The following is a 13,146-nucleotide window of genomic DNA, read 5'->3' as shown; positions in this document are numbered from 1 at the left end:
CATATTTAAACATTATGAAATAAACAAAAAATAAATACAGAAACAAATAACATTGATTATCTTTCTTGATTTCTTCCTGCCAGCCATCAACTTGTACACCCAACAGTCTTGGTATAGGAATCCAAAGACTACAGATACAAATTCATTCAATAGTAGTAGACTATGTCATTTTAAATAACATTTGAATAGTGTGTAATATATTCGGTTGGAAAGCTATTTGACCTAAATAAAGCTTACTGGACTGTGATGTTATGTATACTAGCTGTGACCTAATGTTTCCTTTATCAGAAAAAAACCACAGTGCCAGAAGAGGCAACATATTTGTGGTAACAGTTCTGTTGTAGCCAATTTCGATTTGTGCTGCATGTGTAGTGTGGTAGGTTTGTGCAAATGTTGTTACGTCACCTGCGTACCTGTTGGCAAGGGTGATTCAAGGATTTTTTTTAAAGTGTGGTGGCACAGGGGGGGGGGGACCAATAATCAGGAAGGGGGAGCATTCATTATTAATATTACTTTTTCGTATTTTAAACAAATTGAATATCCGAATAAAATAAATATTTTCTATAGGCTCACTCTGCCACTTTTAAAAAAAAAATTAAATATTCCAGTGCTAGTTCCATGGTATCAGAATTTTGGATAGTCATCATGGAAACATTAATTGTTCATGTGACAAGGGCTGGGAAAACTGGCAGAACAGACAGCCAAATGACAGTACTTTGATCCAATGGAAATCACAATTATCAGATTGACAGCAGTCTAGCCCAATGGATTGGTGGGGGGGGCACCAGGAGGGGGGCAATCATATTGTTGGGGGGGACAATCATATATCCACCACTTTTAGCCCCGCTCCTGCCTGTTGGTATATGTGCTAATTACCGCAATCACAGATGTTAGAAAGGGGGAATCACAGGTGAGCGGCGAGAGGGAATTAGGATCTGGAAGCCATGTGTGCGTGTGATAGTCTACATGTTTTTTGGTATAGTCTGCTCGTTTTTAACTTTTTCATTTGGCACACCCGGTTTTGTAGGCGTTGTTGAACTTATTCAATAATAGTGTTAGACTCAGACGTCATGGCGGACCTCATCATTTGCACCATTAGAGTTGGAAATGTCTTCAAATTCCCTCCAGTGGCATTTTTTGTTATTAGATTGCCACTACAAGTTCAGTGTCTTTGTGGTGAACATACATTAGTTGACAGCACTGATGCTATAGTGAAAAAATATATATTTACACTTTTTAGAACTGCTTACACACGTTCCCTAAAATTTAGTCAACATGTGCCAAAAACCCACAGTATCAGGGAAAAGCTCAAACTTGGTTCTAAATTAAACATCTCGTTAAAAATGACATAATCTTATAGATAAATTAAACTTTGCTCAAATGTACAGAAGCAACCAGGACTTGTCAACAAGGTCTGAAAAAACAGTGTCATATCAGGGTGATGGTGCTGACACAACATGTAAGAAATGTTTAAAAAAGGACATGCACATCCCCATGCCAAAATAGGATGGGTGCTGGATCAAAGACATATAATTTAAATAAATAGATTCTAAAACCAAATAGCTCCCATTAGAAGGATTTTTAATGCTGTGAAACATTTCGAGCACCATGCTCTTCCTCAGACTTCTCGCTGCCACAACTTGTCCAACGCCTGACCACGACCCTTTCCCAGCTCACTGCCACAACAAAGTAATACAGGGGAAAAGAAAGAGAAATAATGACATTTACTCAACAAAGCCATACCATGTATCAAGTGTTCCATTTGTAGTGTTACATGCATTATGCAAACTACTTATCTCTCCCACATTCATTTCTTGGCATTTATCCGTGCCATTTCATACACTAAACAGTCCTTCCAGAAAAATGCAGAGTTTTTTTGTGATTGTTGCGGGCAAAAATCCTTGATTATGCGGCATGTTTTCTTAAAAAATGCGATGAAATATGCGGATATTTATGCAATTTTATGCGATGAAATTGCGGGAACTTGCAAAAATTGCGGGAACTTGCAAAAACTACGGTTTCATCATGGCTTCATTGCGGGGTTTGCAGCTTTTCGATGATGTTCACATCGCGTAATTACATCACTTAATAACGTTCCCATGGCAACAGGGGAAAATGGCTACTCTTGTGTGAAGTAAACAAAACATTTTTCAACTTTCTAAGATATACGTGACTTTTCTGCAACGAAAATGCAGGGATTATGAAATCATGCAAGCCCCGCATATTTTGCGCGGAAATCGGCAATTTATGCGGCGAAAGTGTGGCGTATTTTAAAAAGTGCGGCCCCCCGCATAAATATGCAGACTTTGGCTGATTATGCATTGAATTATGCGATCGCATAATTGCAAAAAGAGGGTGCGGGAGATGCAGACAAGTATTAAGTATGAGGTATTTGGGTTGATTTAACCAACCTTTCTAGGACGGGTCAGAAACACCGAATATATTAGGGGGTTTCAGCTTGTAAGATTTGAAGAAGGAGGCCACTTGATCAGGCAGCTCCGCCAGGACACACTGGGCAAGGGCCACGCTGTTTCCCTGCAATGGCAATGTTACAAGAATTATAGCTAGTGTTAGCCATGTGGGACCATGCTTGCTAACATAAAAATGTGCATGTGTCTGTGCTATTGACAGCCGTTTCTGATCAATGAAATGAAAGGAAGCCTAAGAGAGAAGGCAGGTGGGCTGGGTGGTGTTACATTAATGTGAAGAGCAATTAGCAGGGAGGGGCAGTGGGAGCCACTGTCAAAAACAATAATAACATCAACCGTAAATAGTGAAATGTATGATTTTATATATGTATTGCATTTACTTCCAAATCAGTAAACACGTTATACTAGGTAATACTGAATTATAAAATATTCTCTAATTACAAATCCCTTTCTATATATATATATATATACATACAGTGGGGCAAAAAAGTATTTAGTCAGCCACCAATTGTGCAAGTTCTCCCACTTAAAAAGATGAGAGAGGCCTGTAATTTTTATCATAGGTACACTTCAACTATGAGAGACAAAATGAGAAAAAAAATCCAGAATATCACATTGTAGGATTTTTTAATGAATTTATTTGCAAATTCCTCAGGAAAATAAGTATTTGGTCACCTACAAACAAGCAAGATTTCTGGCTCTCACAGACCTGTAACTTCTTCTTTAAGAGGCTCCTCTGTCCTCCACTCGTTACCTGTATTAATGGCACCTGTTTGAACTTGTTATCAGTATAAAAGACACCTGTCCACAACCTCAAATAGTCACACTGCAAACTCCACTATAGCCAAGACCAAAGAGCTGTCAAAGGACACCAGAAACAAAATTGTAGACCTGCACCAGGCTGGGAAGACTGAATCTGCAATAGGTAAGCAGCTTGGTGTGAAGAAATCAACTGTGGGAGCAATTATAAGAAAATGGAAGACATACAAGATCACTAATAATCTCCCTCGATCCGGGGCTTTACGCATGATCTCACCCCATGGGGTCAAAATGATCACAAGAACGGTGAGCAAAAATCCCAGAACCACACGGGGGGACCTAGTGAATGACCTGCAGAGGGCATTTTGAGTGAAAACCTCCTTCCATCAGAAAGGGCATTGAAGATGAAACGTGGCTGGGTCTTTCAGCATGACAATGATCCCAAACACACCGCCCGGGCAACGAAGGAGTGGCTTTGTAAGAAGCATTTCAAGGTCCTGGAGTGGCCTAGCCAGTCTCCAGATCTCAACCCCATAGAAAATCTTTGGAGGGAGTTGAAAGTCCGTGTTGCCCAGCGACAGCCCTAAAACATCACTGCTCTAGAGGAGATCTGCATGGAGAAATGGGCCAAAATACCAGCAACAGTGTGTGAAAACCTTGTGAAGACCTACAGAAAACGTTTGACCTCTGTCATTGCCAACAAAAGGTATATAACAAAGTATTGAGATGAACTTTTGTTATTGACCAAATACTTATTGTCCACCATAATTTGCAAATAAATTCATTAAAAATCCTACAATGTGATTTTCTGGATTTTTTCTCTCATAGTTGAAGTGTACCTATGATGAAAATTACAGGCCTCTCTCATCTTTTTAAGTGGGAGAACTTGCACAATTGGTGGCTGACTAAATACTTTTTTGCCCCACTGTATATATATATATATATATATATATATATATATATATATATATATATATAATAACTCTACTATGGCAGCATATACAGTGCTGCTCATAAATATTCATACCCATGCTAAAGGTGAGCATCCTGATAAAGTTCCCTTGGCCTTTGGAATTAAAATAGCCCCACATCATCACATACCCTTCACCATACCTAGAGATTGGCATGGTTTTATTTCAGTTAGCCTAATAGCTAATTGAGATAAGAAGGGCATGTGATGATGTGGGGCTACTTTAATTCCAAAGGCCAAGGGAACTTTATCAGGATGCATAGTATCCTGGATCCATGAAATAACTGGCCTTTAAAAATAAAAATCTGCCTTCCTCTATGGGAATTTAACATAGGGGTATGTATAATTATGGCCCCTGTATTTTAAGGAAGAACATTTATTTATTTACAATACATTATTCATTCACAAACAAATTGGTGTCCTTAAAAGGTTGGATTTTTCCTAATTCTTTTAATTAAGGCATTAAGATCAATTTCCAAAAGATGATTTTTTTATTCCTCTTTTTAGTCAACTTTAGCATGGGTATGAATACTTATGAGCAGCACTGTAGGTATGGGCTGCTGCTTACTTGGAAATCTCTGAAGGGCACAAACTGGACGATGTCTCTTGAAGCGACATCACCCCTGGGTGAACACAGCAATTTGTCATCACTGTCAAGGGCCTCCATTTCGCTGAAGTCTGCACCGCCAACACCCACTATAATGATAGACATGGGCAGACGCGAGGCCTCCACAATAGCAGTGCGTGTCTGGTCCATGTCTGTGATCACTCCATCTGTGATGATGAGCAGCACAAAGTATTGCTGCAGATGGAGAGAGAAAATAAATTAGACAACGTCAGATACAAAGTATACATTCATTAGGTATTACAAGATTATCTTATTCCTAGGTTGTTTTATTCAGATCTTATATCATCGTTTTAAATTTCCAGTTTGTGCAGCTTGTCACTGAACTCTTAAAAACACATTTTATGCATTACGACATACTGCTTGAAAAAATGTTTTTAAATTACTGAGAGAGAGATCAGGAGAGATCAAAATATGCTAGATCAAAACAACATGCTTCAGTGCTAATACAGTGAACAAACAGGGTAAAACATCTGTCTGATACCATGTGAAGTGAGTGTGAAGTTAACAGGTATTACCTATTCATTTTTAAGATTGTTAGTTTTTCTATCAGCTAAGCTTGCTCTCAAAATGGAATCTATTGAACAACTATTTGATTGGCGGAGAGTCCTGAGATTTCACATTGACCACTGAGTATTTAAACTACTTTTCTTTTGAGAAAAAAGAATTTGGCTACTTACTGAGGCCATATTCTGCCGGAGAGCTTGTCTGGCAAAGTAGGCTACATGGTTGATAATCGGAGAGAAGTTGGTGGGGCCCCAGAGCTTCAACTGGGGTAGACAGTGCCGGTAGGCCTGCACCACACCCTCTATGCCTGCCACACACCCCCCCACACACACACACATAAATGAGAATAAGGCAGCACCAATGCCACATAACTGAACAACTTTTAACAACCAAACACAATCTTCTGACATAAGGTTTGACTTACCGGCGCAGAATGGATTTGCCGGATTGAAATTGATAGGAAATTCATGGGAAACCTGTAAGCATGATTCATAGATAGATAAATATATAAAAGCTTTAAAATACAGTCCAAGACAATTTGACACCATTTTTTGAATTTAATGTATTAATGGAACAAGTGAGAAAAAACTCAGTCACAATATTCCTGTGTCCTTTAATATTCATTTTGTAAGAAACCTGTACTCTTACCTACTGTATGAAAACAATTTCACATCTGACACAGCTAAAATCACAAAGAGACCAATACTTGTGAGCTGTTATGAAAGTACAATGCACTGCCAGCCAGGTAAGTGTGCGTGTCGATAGTATGAGTGTAACCTGATTGAGTCATTAAAAGGTACAATATGTAACATTTCTGCATTAAAATGTCTAAAAACGACCATACCTATGTTATATATTTTATTGAGTTGTGTACTTACACTACCCCAAATGTTTCCACCAATTTTCAAACACAGAAAAATCTCTACATTTATTTCTGACCTGGGACATTTCCTTTAGTCGTCTGTCAGTGGTGTCATACAACCTTTGACCTCTCTAGTTCCTCTAACTTCCGTCAAAACACGGGCACCCAGGTGATACGTTCGAGAGTAATTGAAAACCATACAGTGTCACAGAAAGGAATACTCAGTAACGTAATACTGCTTTTTTCTGGCATACGGCATCATTTTGTCATTGATTACATGCCATTTATAACACAGTAATACAACAGATACCTTATTTATTGATACATTTCAATAGCTAGCTAATGCTAATGCTTTGAGGGTAATGTTATAAGGTTACAGCATCGTTATACACGCTAATAAAGTTATTTTTAGTATGATTGTTTTGACCATAGACATGTAGCTATACTGTATATGTCTATGGTTTTGACCACGGTTAACAGCACTGGGCTAACCCACAAATAAGTTCACCAGTAACGTTAGCTGTATAGATAAACGACAACTCTAATGCTAATTTGCCAGCTAGCACACCCCGGTCGGTCTGCCTCACTACCCCGGCGCAAAGAGACTTCAGTCGGGATGAGACATGTGAAATATATTGTGATAGTGCGGTTTTAGCTGCTGTTTAATGTTAGCTTGCTTGCTCACTAGCTAACTGGTCAGCTACCAATACAAATCAAATCAAGAAAAACATAATTATGTTGGAGAAACTGCAGCTATTTTATTAGAATGACATGAATAAACTTGAATGGGTAAACTCGTCCGTGAACAGATGCATTCTAATCGGTGACGGTGTTTAACAATAGAAACTACAACTCCCATAATTCCACGTCATCAAAAGTCTGTGTTTACCATCCATTGTTTTGATTGAGACCCCTAGCGGCAGAAAGCAGAAACATATAGTATGTTTAAATGTCTGATGTCTGGTCTCTCTAATGACGGTTAGGATTTTAAAGTTTTTTTTAGGATGTTTTTATACCTGCCAAGAGGGAGGGACCTGGGCTCCAAAACCAAAGACAGGAAACATCTTGTTACTACATACAGAGACAGAAAAAATACATGTATAGGAATAACATTAATTAATAACACATATTACACAGGGCACGTCAGTCAGTAGATTGTGATCATTGTAAGCAAGCAAACTTTATCATACAGATGTTTTCAAATCAGAAGTTAGAAAATGGCAAGTTACATGGAATCTGACTGGCGTAACTCTTGCTTGGCTTTGCGTCAACATATTTTGTAAGCTCTGCAAAAGTCACGGAGAGAATTAACGAGGTAGGATAACGTAGGACAAAGCGGTGTCGTTTACCTGTCATAGTCCTGGATGACATTACCCACTGCCCAGATGGCTGTCAGGTATTCATTATAGCCTTCAGGGTTGATGTAATGGAGGGACTGGGGAGAGCTGGGATGCCCGTTAGAGCCTGTGAAGTCGATGGCGATCTGGCCAGGGTCCGAGAGAGGATAAGGATCAAGGTATGAGGAGCTGCTTGCTCAGTGACCAAATGACAATGAGAGATATGTAGCACAGTATATACCGGTACTATGATTCTGCAAGGGTGTGTGGTGGTGTGCCGATTAAAACAATGTGAACACAATTACAAGTATTAAAGTAATAACATCTTGTGTCTGACATTTCCAAACTCACAGTGAAGTTGATTTGACAACCCCCCATTATATAATCCAGGAAGGTATACTCCTTCACCACCTGAAAGGGTAAACATTGTGTTAACTGTTTGCAGCAGTGCACAATGTGTTGTGATGCAATCAAAATCAGTAACAGTGGTAACCTATTTACGAGTCAACAAGAGATGTTTCTGGTTGTCTTAAAAATGCATGTTCTAAAAATGAATGAGAAGATGCAGTTGCTCAGTGAGAGAAAATATACTGAAAATGAAGGTAGAGTTAGATTTTAAATGTCCTAATTTATAAATGATTACCTGGCAGTCCTTGATGCAAATGACCCCAGAGTTTTTATAGTTTCTCTTCTTTAACTTTTTTGGGGAAATGCACTCAAATTCAGCCTGCAAGTGAGAACATAAATCATATTCATGCCAGTTAAAATAACAGGCCTTTCATTGGTAGAGCTGGAATCGCGCACACACACACACACACACACACACACACACACACACACACACACACACACACACACACACACACACACACACACACGACTCACCGGGGAAATGTGTGTTCCCATTTGCATCTCCGCAAGTGTGGCTTTAAAGCTCCCAATAAGGTCATGGGAGCCGTTGACATGGTGATCAAAACAATCAACCTGCAAAAGCCACCCCATAATAAGTTCAGAGAATAATAATTCATAATTACTTTTATTTATATAGAGCCTTTCGTGAAACCCAAGGACACAGAATAACTAGCATCAGGTAAGGATGAATAAATTAAGGTTGATGTGATTTGTTTCCAAAGCCATTACTAACCTTTGTGCTGATAGTCATCTTAACATATTTCCATTTTAATTAAAAAACAGTGCAAATGTTTGTTTTGTCAACATGTAAACATTTTCGAAATTGGATGTAGATAGCTTTTTCAGTCTTTTTTTAGACTACTAAGGAAGATAGACCTATACTACAATGGCAAGATGTAATATAAACATAATTAAAACACACAGTATTCAATATTTGTGGTCAGCGAGGAAGCGTCATCATATTTTCAGTGCACTCTAGGGGTGTTAATCTTTCACTGATGTCACGATTTCGTTCAATTACGATTATCCTACCATTCGAATCGATTCGATATATCACGATGCGTCACCTCCTCAATACTATATATTGCTACACATGGTTTTCATCAACAAATTCAAGCAGCCAAATATATATGAACTCCCCTTTTTATTGTATCTGCTCTTAAAAAAGCAATAATCCATTATGGTCTGTCACTGCATCGATGCTGAATCGTCCAGGTCCGCATCGCGATGCAATGATTCATTTTAACACCCCTAGTGCACACTTGGTCCAATACCAGTCTAACCCCACAATACATTTAAAAAAAGTCACACCTCACATGCACAACTAACCAATCACATTTCATGCTTAGTTATCAATGCAAATACAGTAAATTCAATGGGAGTAACTCAAGTGGCTAAAAAGAACATGCAAACATGCACACCTTCAGGTGGGGACGTCAAGAATCCTGCATAAATACACACATCACTTTTCCAGCTGGGTCGCAGCATGTTTTTAAGTTTGGAAGCATTGTAAGATGAAAAGAAAATGCAGTTACAAGATGAATCATTAGTATGTTAGAGTAACATCGTCAATCAAGCTGATCTAAAAAATGAAAGGGACTAAATCAAATCTACTGTTAAGGGAACAGGTTGTGTCAATGGGCTACATTTTACAGGGCTAACACACTGAGACAAATAACTAAAATGGTAAACAAAATTACCTTTATAGGTCTCTCCACATCTCCTCCACAGAGAGATCTCAATGAGATGCGGAAGGGTCTCCATATTGGGTTTAGGTTGTCGTTTACCACCTGTATAAATGGGTTACGACGAGCCAAAAGTCAAATAATAATTCTGTGCAAGCAGAGGAATGAGCTGTTGGTAAATATGTGTACCTCTGTTCTGTGAGCCAGCTGCCATCCAGTTTCTGTATGCTTGTAGAATTCCAGGAAAGGGTCGGACCACCACAAAAACTTCAAGATATTTAAAGTAAATCAAAAGGCAGTTGAAATAATAAAGAACCCATATGTCAGACTTAACTCATTAAAGCTATAGTGCGTAGTTTCTGCCGCCCCATGAGGAACTCTAAGTAACGACAACAAAACTTCCGGCGCGTCCACATGATACAAGCCCCCCCTCCTCCTACTAGTAACCAAGGAGGACACGGAGGATTAAAAAAAAACATGATGGACTCTTCAGAAAAGTTATTATCTTCACTCGAGTTTCTGCGAGCGAAAGTCGCAGGATGCCACAATCTTCTGAACATAGCCGTACTAAGAAATCCAGAGAGAGTTGTGTGGAGCTGATAGTCTTGATTAGCTTTGTAGCAACTCATTTGGCAATGACTTGAATGTAACGGACGTTCATTAATATCAAAAAGTTACGCGCTAAAGCTTTAAAGTGATCTTCATTACCTTTTTGTCCAGCCTGCGGGCTGACACCTCAAAGTTTACCACTCTGTTATCTGTTATTTCTTCAGCACAGATCTATTTGAAAGAAAAAGAAAAGAAATCAAAACTCTGTGACAGTGACATAACTCTTTTAATTTTTGGTCTTTTCAAACCCAGAAATTGTGGAAGTTTACATTAGTTAACATGTTTTATAACCCATCTGAGCAGTGATGTTGTATTGTATTGCTTTTCTATTGTACTAAAGAGTAAGAAGCAATCAATCACAGGTCACTATAACAAACAAAAGATGCTGATATATAATTGTCTAATCCCAGAATGATTGTGGTATTTTTAATAACTGGTGAAGTGATTTCCTTTAACAAACACAACTAGGATCATTGTGTCATGGCTGTCTGAGCACATTGCAGCCATTCTTTCCAGATTGTCTATGTCAAGAAAAATGGTGCCTCAATCACATAGACAGTTTCTAAATCGCAGCTGATGAAAACCAATGAGATAGAGTCCACTCACTGTGATGGTCCCATGACCTGCAGGCCTCTTGTCCTCCAGCAATAAAGATCGAGTTATCTGCCTGCTAGAAACAATCTGACCACAAAATACTGGCAGTGTCACAGAACAATGAAAAAGTGGTGAAAAGCCCCAAAGTTTCTCTTATAACTGTACAAAGTGAAGCTCACCTGGCCCAGGGTACATTCAAGCTCCCCCAGAAAATCATCATCACTCAGGTCATAGGTGGTATTGTCAATATCATAAACGCAAAACTTCAGCCTCTGCACCACCTCGAAATAGTAGTCAATCACAAACTTCTTGGCAAACTTTGGATTCAGGCAGTTCAGGATCATCTCTGTGCGTCCAAACTTCACAAAGAAGGAACATACAGTATGTATAATCTAAGATGTCAGATCAGAAGCCAAATACATACATTGAAATATATAACAGGAACAACATCAACTACCCTGCCAACAATGCATTCATGTCTGTTAGATTTTAAGGTTTATATAGATTGCTTATTCAAAATAAGGCCTAACTCATACTACTACATAGCCACCCATCCATGACCTACTACAGACCTCATGCCAGCGGGAGCCTGAAGTGCTGATGTACAAGGCACATAGAGGGTCAGACTTAGAAAAGACGTCCATGTCCATGAGGTTCTCACAGGAGATGGTCAGCTCCACCTTGGTGGCCAAATGGGTGGCCCCTGGCACTGGAACCCCACCTGAGGCCATGGCAGCTGGTAATACTAAGATGATCAGATTCACCACAGATAATCAACAAATATCAACAAAGTGAGAGTGACTAAGTAGGCTACATTACTCCACCTAATTTTTAGGTATTTGTACATTACTTAAATATTTTCATTGTCTGCTAGTTTATACTTCTAATCCACTACATTTCAGAAGGAAATATTGTACTTTTTGTACTTCATTGACAGGAGCCACGCAGCTTTTAATAACCGTTTTAGCTAACTGATACTGTACTTATTTTACCACTGTATATTGTACAGACATCTTACAAAAAAAAAAAAACGGAAATAACGACAACAATAATTACGGATTATTATTTGTACCGTTATATGAGCTTACTGTCTATGGAGCTAACCCCAGCTTTAGCTAATCGTTAATAGCTAGACATGTAGGCAGTGCCTTAAGTGGGTGTGTCGATGCCCCTAGAGCACCAAAACTAATACCAATGTATACAGTCTCCTCCTTAGTTACACAGCATTTCCTCATATCAGTTGAAAGCTTACTCAGACTTATTTACCTGTTGAGTTTTTGAAAAATATACAATTTTGCCTGCCACTTAACGGTTATCTGACAAGAACAGCTGAGCAACCTGGGGGTGGAGCCGAGTCTCAGCTAGCTAGCTAAGCTAACAGTTAGTGACGTTAGCAACCTCACGTCTTCTGGTAGTCGTCCATTCCAACTCGCAACTAATTTATGTGTGTCTGGTATATTTGTGCTAAAATGTAATGAAACTTTGTAGTGTCACTGCGGATCAATAAACATGGTAAAATTACGACGGAACTCTCACAAGTTTTGGTTGTTTCTTGTCGACTACGTTACATCAAAGGGACAGACTTCTCCGGGGTGCATTTACGGGTTGCATGTAAAACTAAAACCGCCATATTGTTTGGTTAACAGGGATACATGAAGCGAATTCGTTTATCACATACAGAAACAGTAGTGACCATTGATGTATTAAGAGAACGGTGGTGACATACAATGTTGCATGCTGCGGTTGTGGTAAACCTGTCAGGCGAGAGTCCCTCCCTTTCCGGTGGACCTCGGACGCATCTATATTAGTTTGTGCTCTTGAATGTTTGTATATATATATATATATATATATATTTTTTTTTTTTTTGCTTTCAAAGAACTTTATTATTACAGTACAGAAACATACAAACATTGAAAACATTAAATGCATACATACATACAAACATGGAAAAGGGGCGCATGAAATTTACATCAAGAGAGGTTGAAAGGCATTGTAAATGTTCAGAGTCCGGATGGCTTTCTTATATGTCAGTCCTTTTGAAGTTTCAAAATATAATTTCATGTCATTTTTAAATTGGTGAATATTCGGTTTCCTTTCAGACCATTTGCATTTATGGATATAAAATTTCCCAAATAAAATTAAAAGATTCAAAATGAAAATATGGCATTTTTCCAAATCATTTCCTTCATAGTAAAAAATAATGTCTCTACATTGTAATTTTATCTTAGAGCCACACAATACATAAAATACGTCCTCCACATCAATCCAGAACAATCTGACATAAAAACATTCACAAAACATATGTGCAATCGTCTGTGTGAAAACCCCACAAAATGTGCAGGATTCAGAAAGTTCAGA

The 13,146-nt window shown here is 38.6% G+C and overlaps 1 protein-coding gene across 6 annotated transcripts; it reads right to left on the bottom strand.

The window, feature by feature from the left end:
• Positions 1-780: 780 nt before the first annotated feature.
• On the bottom strand, positions 781-12,584 carry LOC144537236 (copine-3-like). 6 transcript variants are annotated; one of them, XM_078280774.1, is made up of 17 exons: positions 12,515-12,584; positions 11,361-11,533; positions 10,968-11,147; positions 10,801-10,875; positions 10,294-10,365; positions 9,775-9,852; positions 9,601-9,690; positions 8,375-8,473; positions 8,133-8,216; positions 7,841-7,900; positions 7,502-7,635; positions 7,169-7,223; positions 5,715-5,766; positions 5,464-5,597; positions 4,727-4,960; positions 2,412-2,535; positions 781-1,676 (listed from the first exon to the last, which is right to left on the bottom strand). In XM_078280774.1, the coding sequence occupies exons 1-16, from the start codon at positions 12,522-12,524 to the stop codon at positions 2,416-2,418; spliced, it is 1,650 nt and encodes a 549-aa protein (XP_078136900.1). In that variant the 5' UTR covers positions 12,525-12,584; the 3' UTR covers positions 781-1,676; positions 2,412-2,415. The 6 variants fall into 6 exon arrangements, with proteins under 6 accessions (XP_078136900.1, XP_078136901.1, XP_078136902.1 ...); XM_078280775.1 differs by having other exon boundaries at positions 11,361-11,524; positions 12,515-12,580; XM_078280776.1 differs by lacking the exon at positions 12,515-12,584 and adding an exon at positions 12,055-12,336.
• Positions 12,585-13,146: the final 562 nt, after the last annotated feature.

The sequence above is a fragment of the Sander vitreus genome, chromosome 22, assembly GCF_031162955.1.
Source record: "Sander vitreus isolate 19-12246 chromosome 22, sanVit1, whole genome shotgun sequence".
In the NCBI taxonomy this organism is placed as follows: Eukaryota; Metazoa; Chordata; class Actinopteri; order Perciformes; family Percidae; genus Sander; species Sander vitreus.
Note: the sequence above shows the minus strand (reverse complement) of the source record. Positions and strands in the feature narration are given on the sequence as shown.